Source organism: Telopea speciosissima, chromosome 2, assembly GCF_018873765.1.
Source record: "Telopea speciosissima isolate NSW1024214 ecotype Mountain lineage chromosome 2, Tspe_v1, whole genome shotgun sequence".
Taxonomy (NCBI): domain Eukaryota; kingdom Viridiplantae; phylum Streptophyta; class Magnoliopsida; order Proteales; family Proteaceae; genus Telopea; species Telopea speciosissima.
Window position 1 is genome coordinate 57814873 of NC_057917.1, and position 11291 is coordinate 57826163.

At 36.3% G+C, this 11291-nt stretch overlaps 1 protein-coding gene across 1 annotated transcript; it reads left to right on the forward strand.

The window, feature by feature from the left end:
* The first annotated feature begins 4151 nt into the window (after nt 1–4151).
* On the forward strand, nt 4152–10918 carry LOC122653135 (protein WVD2-like 7). Its single transcript, XM_043847078.1, has 10 exons — nt 4152–4431; nt 4643–4749; nt 5761–6555; nt 6897–7094; nt 7479–7534; nt 7621–7713; nt 7791–7887; nt 7982–8053; nt 8658–8768; nt 10309–10918. The coding sequence occupies exons 2-10, from the start codon at nt 4714–4716 to the stop codon at nt 10786–10788; spliced, it is 1938 nt and encodes a 645-aa protein (XP_043703013.1). The 5' UTR covers nt 4152–4431; nt 4643–4713; the 3' UTR covers nt 10789–10918.
* Nucleotides 10919–11291: the final 373 nt, after the last annotated feature.

The following is an 11291-nucleotide window of genomic DNA, read 5'->3' on the forward strand; positions in this document are numbered from 1 at the left end:
TAGTTATATAATCTTACGTCAGTTTGTTTTAAGTCTTTACTCCCTTCGGGCTATGCTTTAAGGTTTTGGGTTGAACCTTTCAATATGTTAATTCGTGTTACATTTTCATATGTATGGTGAAGCATCATTCCACACCTATAAGTGGGGGGGCGTTGGAAGTATAGACTTATAGTTTCACATAGGTTTGTTCAGATCTTTAGTGTTTTCATATTTGAAGAGTTCTCTCCACCTAATGCCTTAAGTTTTTGAGTTTGATTCTTCAATAATTCCTAATATTTTCTTTATTTATTCACCAAAAAAAAAAATTTTGTTCAAGATTTGATTGCAATGAGACAGGGCTGGTGGCTCAATTGCCATTACATCCAAAGAGGCAAAATTTGTGATCAAATCTTATTCAGATTCCCATTTGTTGAAAATTACTATCCCAGATTTGATAGCTTGAGTATTAAATGTAGAATTTCTTCTTTCTTCTTACAAGTTTTTCTAATCTCTACTATATTGCTTCATGCCTTTAGTGGATCTGATAATAAGGGATTCATGGTTTAGCTATTAGGGTTCTCTAGTTTTGTTGAGATGTTGGGAGTCATAGAGTTACAATCATACATCGATTTATTCTGGTATTTGGTGCTTTCATATACTTGATGAGCTCTCTCTACCTATTGTCTAAAGGTTTTAGGTTGGACCTTCCAAAATGGTATCAAAAAACGTACACCAGTCCTTTTGTTATTATCCTTAAGTTGTTTGTCCACGTGTAAAGCTAGGTTATACATGAGGGATAGTGTTGAGATATCAGGAGTTATAGGTTATCCTGCATCGGTTTGTTTTAGTCTTTAATTACCTTAACATATTTCAGGACTTCTCTCCACCTAATGCCATAAGGTTTTTTGTTGAATCCTACAATACATTCTAATCCAGTTTCTTCGAGATATTTATTTTTTAGTCCTTAAACCAGTTCATTGAAAGCTGACATTATAATCTTTCATAAATAGGCATCCTTCCTCAACCCTCTTTAGTTGCAATCTTCTAATCTGAATTCCCACGTTTCTATCTAAACATTCTCAGTTCTATAATTTTCTATATTTCGTTAGTTCCCATTAAATTTATTTTAGTAGATAATTACTCACTAATATCTCCTTAGTTGTGTTTCACAATTAATTATAACACTTCAACACTGACTACACACTTTTAATATACTTTAGAGAAAGGGAGGAAAAACCATATTTTCAATACAAAAATAAATAAATCATCCCAATTTGGGGTTCTTATTGAATTTAAGGGAAAAAGTTTTTTGAGTCGCTCGAATGAGGTAGTTAGCACCTTTGTGCCTATATCTCTTCTCCTCGCATGAAGTGACCTTACTACCCTCAAACGTATAATACTATGTTGTCCCACCTTATTGATGCACTCCTCTATACCACTTGCTCAAAGAAACCCTCTCCCTTATTTTAAATTTATAGAGACGACAACTTACAAATTGCCTAATCAACTACAATTTATTATTTAACAACCCAAAAAAGAGGGGGAGGTGGGATTGCTAAGAAAACACACTACACCATTATTGGAAAGATAGTAGATAAAAACAAAAGGTATTGGGCCCGGTTATGGGTTATTCTGTTCACTTATTCAAATCTGGTAATCAGTTCTGGGTTTTGAAAAAGGAAATAGATAAGAGTGGCCCTTTAAGGACACAAACATTAAAGTCATGTATAACACAAACTACCACAAAATGATGAACTCTAAAGAGCATTTACCTTTTGGCTTTTGGGCCACATTATTTAGTTCTCAATGTACCAAAAGGTTAAATAAGTTATAAACACGCTTTCCATCCCCAACAACCACACGGGCTTACCAAGGAGTGGCCCACTTAGGAGATCACATTTGGGCCACATATCAGATTGATTTTAATCATTTTGTGTCCATCAAAACTTCTAACTTTACCTTTTTCGATTAATCCAATCATCTTACTTTCTTTCATGGATTTAGTTAGTGATTCATTTGCTATAGATTGATAGATGATTAGAAGAAGTTAATAAAAAAATTTATTTCCATAAACTCTGCACCAAAATGGAGCTATCCATTTTAGTTGGGTTTGGATCCTAAAAATTGATCCTACGTGTAATTCGGCTCGAATTAGGCTAATTTGTCCGTTTACAAATCTCTTTTCTTCTAAAATTAAGGGTGTTAATTTGGGACTAGAATCAGAACTGAACCCTCTAAAACCTGAAATCAACCTGTCTTGTTGGTAAATGGGACAGTTATGGGAGTTGATTTTGGAACCAATTATTGAATGTGATTGGTTTCCCAAATAATCTAGAACCCGTCTTAGAACCGAAAGGCAATAAGGAACCAGGTGGAACTTGAACTGTGGACCCGTTACCTATTTAGGGTTAGTTAATACTTAATAGTTATTACTTTGGCGTAGTTATAAGTTATAACTAACCGTCCTAGTCCCATTAATAATATTTTTGGATCTAATAATTGGTAAAAATTGGAATATCCTTTTCATTAATTCTATTTTTTCACCATCAATTGTTTAGAAAATCATTAATGTTCCTCAAGCTACTTCTCAACCTGATGATTTTCATTTTTTTCTAAACCAAAATGATAATTTTATGACTAAAGTAGTTGTTAAGTTTCTCTCTTGAGACTCATTGTGTCGAGAATTCTCATAGTTCTTAGGTGATGGTATAGGGCAATGGGAAGAATATTTGATCTTTTTTATGGAAGACTAAGAATATGTGCTTTAGTTGCTGCTTTTGACAAAAAATTTGTTGGTGCATTCTTGAATTTTGGATATACATAAAACACACAAGAGACAAAGACAAGGGGAATGCTTGAAGGTCTTCAAAAAATCAAACAATTAGAAACCACTTCCGTCGTCGTTTGGACTTATTGTCAAAATTTGATGAAGTTGTTGAGCCAGGGTTTGGGGAATTGGCCTTGGGAGATGATATACTTTCCTATTTGATATTACAAATGTAAATAAAAAATTTTGAATTTGTAGATGTTTTAAAACATGATCAATGTCTTATATAATTAGTCCATAGATTAGCTTAAAGAGCAAGAAGTGAAAAAATAGTATGACATTAGCTGATGATGGAGTTTCCTTTATCTTTTGTTTAATAGATTTTCTTATTATCCCAAAAAATTACATAATAGTTATAATTAATAGGTCAGGGGATCACTGCCATGTCGTGTGGCCCCAACATCCAGACACAGAGAGAAGGGAGGAAGGGTGAAATGACCACCCCACCCCGTGAATCCACCTTTGTTGGACGAGTGTGCATGCGCTTCCATTGGCTCCGCAGTGGCACAAGGGCCACACCACCAATCTTTTTCCCCAACCAATATAAGGGTTATCTCATAATTACAATTTACATAGAAAAACTAAGCACACTTATATTTGAATATTTGAGACTTTGAGGGCCCTGAAGTATTTAGGAACCAAACATGATTATGTTGTAATTACAATTTACAAATAAATACATTTGAGCCCAATCCCAGCCAAGCTCTTTTACATAAAATCCCCTCGGTATGGAACCATCTCGTCCGTACCGTAATGTTAATGCCTTTCCCTTGGCGCCACGTTTAGCCTCCGCTTCTCTCTCACTCAAAGTCAAAAAGTAGTAAGTTAGTGATGTGAGTCAAGAAGGGACACGTGGTATTCGTAACACACCATAGGATCCGATACTAAACGTTTGTCCCAGACGATTTCCGTTAGTTTGCCGCCATATCAATTCATATTAACGGTGACTTGATGCACAGTATAAGATCTGCACCGATCGACTACAAAACCGTGCAGTGATCTGATCACCAGGCTTAACGGTGAGTTGACGATCTTTGACGGAGGATACAAATCTGGTTTAAATGTTTAATGAGTTAAAAAAGATTTTTATTTTATTTTAATTTTGGCTTAGCTTGTTTAATTAGAAGACGACAAAAGGAGACAGCATGGACCATGGAGCGACGAAGCAAGGCGACCTTTTAAGCATCTCCTCAGATTATATCAGATCATTGAGGTGTTCCTAAGCTCGTGAGCTAGTCAGGACTCAGGAGAAGGAGAGAGAGAGAGAGAGAGAGAGAGAGAGAGAGAGAGAGATCAGCTTTTAGTTCTCAGATCTAAATCTCTTCTTCAAAGAAATATATCCCTGAAAAGGCGAAAAGAAAGGAGTTCTAGTTCTGAAGTTCACTCCAACACGCAGGCTCAGGATTCTTATTTGATTGAGACATTTCTATGGATTGATTAGTAAAGCTTCTGAAGCTTTTGTAGATCGAACCGACTGCGGAGCTCTAAAACTTCAAACCTGTTTCATTGGATTTTGTGAGCTCTGAAGTGAGTTTTGTGGGTTATATTATTATAAATGTTAATGGATTGCCGCGTAGAATAAATGGGTCTGTCATGAAGACTAACATCTTCGACTGCATTTGAAGGTATGTATCGATTTATTAATTTTTTTTTTCCTTTTTGTTGTAATTTTGGTTGATCTGCGCATATTTTGGGTCTAAAGATATGTAATTGGCAACACTAGGTGTTATAAATTCTGTTCTTTTTGAAGTTTTCTTTAAATGGGTTTGTTGATAGTTTCTTGTTCATCAATATATTTAGTGAATCTGTACGATCTGTTTCAAGCACTCGTTCCGGAGGATCAGTAAGAGAGGTTTCTATTTTGTATTTGCGGGTGCTTCGGAAAGTGATGATAGACTTGGGTTCTCATGGATGGAGAGATGGAAGAACCCCTTAGCTTTCAGGTTTGATTTCAACTTCACTGAAACAGCATTGCACGTCTATTTGTTATATTCATCATCATGGGATTTTTTTTTTATTGGGTAGTATATCATCTTAAATTGGTTGTTATTTTCTTATCCGCAGAACTTTTCTTAAATTGGTTGTCGTCTTTGAAAGAACTGCTTAGCTCTTGAAACATGCTTCAATTGGATAATTTGATTTGATTTCACTGAAAAGATTCATATCCCAAAGTAATGTACAGTTATGGCTCTCTATGAACCTTAATGTTCCCAACTCGGAATCCGATCCACACTAGAAAGTTCATACCCACCCCCTTCCCCCAAACAAAGATTGTTTAGGTCACCTCTGAAAAAGAAAAAATCCAAGCCTTTTTGGCGCACCTATGGCTAGCCATGTTTCATGTCTCTTTTTTGTTGAGTCTTCTCATTGTGCATCTCTCTCTCTCTCTCTCTCAGTATCCTCTTTGTTGAGGGAGAGAAACTTATTGGAGAGAGCAGACAAAGGAGGTTCAACCTGTAAAAGGAAAATGCGTTCTATATTGTACTAGGCCCAGATACAGAATAGCTACACAAAGAATTCTTCCACTTAGTCTGTATCTCTCTTTCAGCTCATGACTCAAAACTCTTTAGGATTGGGGGCCCAAAAAATTGCTAATTCTATTGCTTTAGCTGCCATCTCATGGGCAAGAAGAATATAATCCTCAAAATCCCTGTAGCTACAACTCAACAAATGCTCCCTTTTATGCTTGTACTGCTTTATCTCTGAAAGTGTCAACAGATCTGCTGCTGCTGCTCATTCTTATACTTAAATTGACATGTTATACGCTTTTTATATGTTTTAATTCTTTTTAAGCACTGGTAAAACATATAGTGTAGGCGATTGGACCTTGGAAATTTCTTACATGATATAAATTTATGGGAGACTTTACTAGACCATAAAAGACATACATTTCTCTGTCCGCTCATGCCTACTTGTTCATTTACTCTCAATGTTCTTTTTTGCAAAATTTGCAGGCAGACTCTATACACTCTGGTTCTATATCGTTTGGAAGGTTTGAAACTGAACCCTTGTCTTGGGAAAGGAGGTCATCCTTCTCGCACAATAGATATCTTGAAGAGGTTGAGAAATACTCAACACCAGGTTCAGTTACTCAAAAGAAAGCTTATTTTGAAGCTCATTTTAAGAAGAAGGCTCTTCTTCATCAGGCTTCTTCTGGGGACCAAAATGGTATGGAATGCCAAACTAGTGAAAATGGCAACCTCGAATATATGAACAGTGAAGAATTTGAGCATGCTAATATAGGAAGTCATTCAATTCACTATGATGAGAGCCCTCATGATTCAGATTGTAACGAAAATTTAGCTTCAAAATTTCACATAGATGCTACACCCACTTTCACTAATGATGATCCAGGATTCGATGGTGATCTTCAAGATTATGCACATGCTCTCACTGATGATGATGTAGAGTTGGATGGTGATCATCAAGTTGATGCACCTCCTCTCACCAGTGATGATGAAGTGTTGAATGGTGATGTTCAAGATGATGTGCTTCCTCTCACTAATGATGATGCAGTTTTGGATGGTGATCTTCAAGATGTAGAGCCTGGTGAAATCTACCAAACTCCGTTTGAGTCCAACATGCTACCATTAGTTAAGGATGAACAAGAAATCGAAGTAAAAGACAAGCTTGCTGATGAAACAGAAAATGTAGAGACATTACAAAAAACAAGTTCAACCCCAAAGAAGCACATGGCTATGACTGATGATAATCCTATCATGAGAAAACCTCAGAAACAAACTCTAAAGGTGAGACTTATGATTCATTGATGTTATATAATTTTATTTATTAGCTCCTGTGGAGTATCCATACTCTTGTTGTTTTAGTAAATGCCTTGTCTTGTTCCTTTTATCTATATGGTGGTACAATCTATAGAAACTTCATTAGAGGAACATTGTCTCTTTTAGTTGGTGGTTTTTGTGCATGGCCGTTTAAGGGGGTGGACTACAATGCTTTAAATAGGGGGGTTTGTTCATTTCAACCCCCTATTATCCCCATTCCCACGGTCCGTGCCTGACCATGCATGGTGAATGGAACCTTTTGCGTTATTTTATTTTCAGCTTACATAATTTACTACTTTGATTTCTAGGTAAAGGCCGCAACAGAAAGTAAAACAGACAAATCCAAATTGAGGGCTCAGGTTCCTAGAAAGATTTCAAGTGAAGCATCTAAAGATTCCACAAAGAATCCAAGGAAGGAGAGTCAACTGAGGACTAAAGCAGAGAAACCATTGCCACTGAAGGCATTACCAACTGGCTCTTCTCCAGCAAGAACTTCAAAACCAGAGGTAGGCATATGATCTCTAAGGAATATATTTGATATCATTAATTATGTATTATGCTACCCATCTATATTTAGTCAAAGAAACAATCAGTGTTTGACTGCAAACACACCAAACCTGAGAACCAGAGTTGAAGTTTATACGTTGGCTTTTATTCTTTGGTAGAAAGAGTTGAAGTTTGCTGATGGATTTAATGCATTTAGATAAGTGTTATGCAAATAAGCATATGATAGTGTCAAAATACCGAATTAATGATGAGACAAACTATGGTATTGTCTTGTTTGATTTCAACACATCTAACCATGTAATATTATTTACTCTGACATGTTTGCAAGTAAGTAATTTTCTTTGTTATAACATTCTTATTTTCTGTTTTTTATTGGTGATTGGTATTCTGTGCAGGATCCTGAATATTTGAAGGCAAAACTCAGTCAAGATAATAGAAGGTATTCACTTCATGCCTGAACTGCCGACGCATATCCTAGTTTCCTCAGTTTACACCTTAAAATTACTTTCTTTATTCTTGTATCAGTGAGAAAGATCTAAAGGCAAAGAAAGCAGGCTCTAAATCTCAACCTTCTACCTTAGAGAGGAGTGAACCCAAAATGAGCCAATCTGTGAACAGGTTTGTAAGCAACTTTATAGATAATTCTATCTTTATTTGTTGGTATTGACTTTCTAATCACGAATGAGATGGTGTAGGCCTAAGAGAACTGTTAATATAACGAAGTCGGATATAAGGCCAAGCTCTGCTGTCTTCCATTTCAAGAGTGATGAAAGAGCTGAAAAGAGAAGAGAGGCAAGCCGTCGTCTAGTTCTTTTCACTTAAAATTTTTTTCATCTACAAGGCATTGGACCTGAAAGGCTTACTTTTTGCTGCCCTTTCTTTTCAGTTCTTTATGAAGTTAGAGGAAAAAATGCATGCTAAAGAGGCTGAGATGAACCATATCCAGACAAAAACACAGGTCTGTAGACTGATCTATCGGGATGTAGACTTATTTTTCATTATGTAACTCATCACGTTACATTATCTTCCTTTCCTTGCTCCTGTTTCTATTCTTTTCAATTATTAGGAGCCTTATTCGATGAAACTTGGCCCTCCCATAGACTAGTTGGAATAGGTAGTCAAAACATTTTCACTCTTTAACTCCGGCATAAAATCCAACATTTTATTTCATCTCTTGTTTTAAACTTTAATCATATCTATTCAGACATACTTCTTATGTTGTACACCATTATTTAAATGAATTACAAAGGCTCACCTTGATGAACTAAAATACTCCATGTTCATCTCAAGATGCAATAAAAACTCTAAAAATCAATACTCTGTATGCAAATAGCCTTTTATGTCTAACCGTATAACTAAATATAATATCTTTGCCCTATGATTATTAGTTATATGAGATCCTACTGTATGTAAACAATCTAACATGCCTGCCTTCTAGGTTTTCTCTGTTTTCCATGTAGTCTGTTTCATAGATTAATATAATGAAGGAATTTACTTTTAGTAATTACTACGTTTCTTGTAATGATCATGGATCTTGTTGTCTTGAATTACTTTATCTGTAGGAAGAGACAGAAGCTGAGATTAAACAACTTCGCAAAAGTTTAAAGTTCAAGGCTACACCTATGCCTTCTTTTTATCACGAACCTGCTCCACGAGGCTCAGATGGAAAAAAGGTATGCAGCACGGTACTCATTCTTGATGTTCTCAATAACCAGATAGATTGAAAATCCAAACAAATCTAGTCAGAAACTTCATTTTCTTAGAAAAAGTTTGATGAGTTAGATACTCATATTGGACACATGCATGCATTAGAAACATGACTACATTCTTGATGGGATAAATCTTAATTTATCTATGTACTTTGTCTAAATATTACAACCCTGCCTGTGCTTTTGTGCTGCCAATCCCAAGCCCGGATGGACAGTGGTGGGTGTCAAGTTGGTGCCCTGCATTCATAAAACATTTAGCCAAGCCTTTTGGCTTTGTTTAGCCGTTATAAAGATCGAGTGCTTATCTCTTATTTCTACAATCATACATCTAGTAACTTCCATTGTCAAATGCACATTTGCATTGCCAAATCTAATTTACTTGGGTCTTCGTAATTGACAAAATGCTTTGAATCCATTTTTGACAGCAATCCTACTTCTTTGACCTCTTTAGTTTTGGCTTATACCCTGAACAACACTACCAAAGTGGTTCTTTGGGATGGAAGTTACAACCTGAACCTAGATCTGGTTGGTTTTTGTAGAAAGCCTTAGATAACCAACCAGATCCTCTGGGGCAATGGGGCATTTCTACATTTATTGTGTATAATACAGGTTAAAATTACATGTGAGTATATGACAATGTATGGATAAAGTTTTGCTTTTAATCTTTTTCTGAGCCTAATGCAACCTAACCACACTTTACTCTGGTTGATGTGAGAAAAGCTTGTCTCATTACACTTGAGAGAAAGATGCCAGGGCTCCATTTTTATTTAGTTCTTTCTCCAGAAAATTGCAAGTAATTACTGCTGATATACCTTGTCACATCTTTGAGGATAAGCTCTTAGTTGATGAGTAGTACCATTATGTTCCTTGTTTACAGAAACTGACATGTTATTCCAAAATTTATGTCATATATTTCATTCTCACTTCTATCTGGAATTTTTTTGTTTCTTATTTTTCTGTTGTCTGTAGAAGTGTCATGTGTATCCAACTACTGAGATACTATTGACAAAAAGAACATGAATTTGACATTCTGACTGATTAACCATCCTATTGGAAGAGCCAGTTTCATCTGAGCATCATTAAGGCAGATATATTATGTACAACACATGGTGTCCTCTTCCTGTGGCATTCCTGGTTATTGTGTAATCTTCATGAGTTTATCTTTTTGAACTTTGGTCTTTGATGCATGATAACAACATTGGGAACAAAAATCAAGGGCCAAGGTCTATTTTAATTGTTGGAGTGGAAGCCAATATAATATATGTATTTTGACTCCTCCCTGTGATGAGTTAGTTATATCTGGTTGGGTAGCGTTCTTTTTGACTTGGAGACAGAAATAAGCACCCACCCACCATTTTTCTTGTGCTTGCTTTCTTATTATGTCATACCAACAAAAGGTTGTCATTCCAAATGGAGTAGTTTTGGTATTTCTTTCCAATGTGTATCTTAGCTAAGGAGAAAACCAAGCAATCCAGCTGATATTGGTTGCATTCGTCTCCCGCAGGTTGTATCAAGTCATGTGAAATCAAAATCGCAAAGCAAATCACCAAATCGAGTGTGTACTGCTGCGGGTAGATCCCCACCATCTTTGAAGGTTGGAAGTCAGCAAGGTCCATCTGCCAGTGAACCTCAAAATACAGTTTCTCAGCAACAAGCCTCAGAAGCAACTGATTGTCCACCAACATTAACATCTGAAATGGGTGAAAGCACTCCCAGTGCATCAACCAATAAAAGTGGCACTGCAAAAGTCGCAAAGAAAAGTGATTCAATGGGGAAGAAAGACATAGAGAAGGCTAAGGATGCTAAACAGCAAGGATCAGAGGGTAGTAAGTTGAGGAAAGAGAGAATTGAGGGGAGACGGGCAGTTGGAACTGTTGGAAGGAGTAGTGGTGAAATGGTGAGGAAGGCGATGAAGGGAGTTGGTGGAATAGGTGTCGATGGAGGTTCTGGAATGGGTAATCTAACTGTCGGTGTTGCCTCCTAAATAAATCCCTTGCTGGCATCCATCCACTTGATATTGTATTTGCATTCTCCATTTTTGTCCAAGCAGTATCTAATGTGCATGTAGTTGGAATATAAAATCATGGTAACTCTTTATATGAGGTCTTGCAACTAGTTTCTCCCTTGCAGCTCTTCTGTCATATGTGCAAGCTTCCTTTAGTCATTGAAAAGCATTGAATAATTTGCCAGGACATCTGTAAGGCAGTATCTTTATCCCTTGGTGGGTATGGTTCACAGTGGTTCATCAATTGGACACCTTACCACGTTTAGGTTAGCAACTGAATTTGTGTATCATAAACTTTGTACAACTGAGAATAATAAATGAGGTTATTTATTTGTATTATTATTATTATTTTTTCTTTGAATCATCCCCAGTGAGGGAGTTTTTTATTTTGTAAGCAACTGTCTTCAGATGATTTGATAGATGGTGGTTATACACAGCACTACATTTGTTAATGGTTAGCATTCCTGCCTGTGAATCCAGGG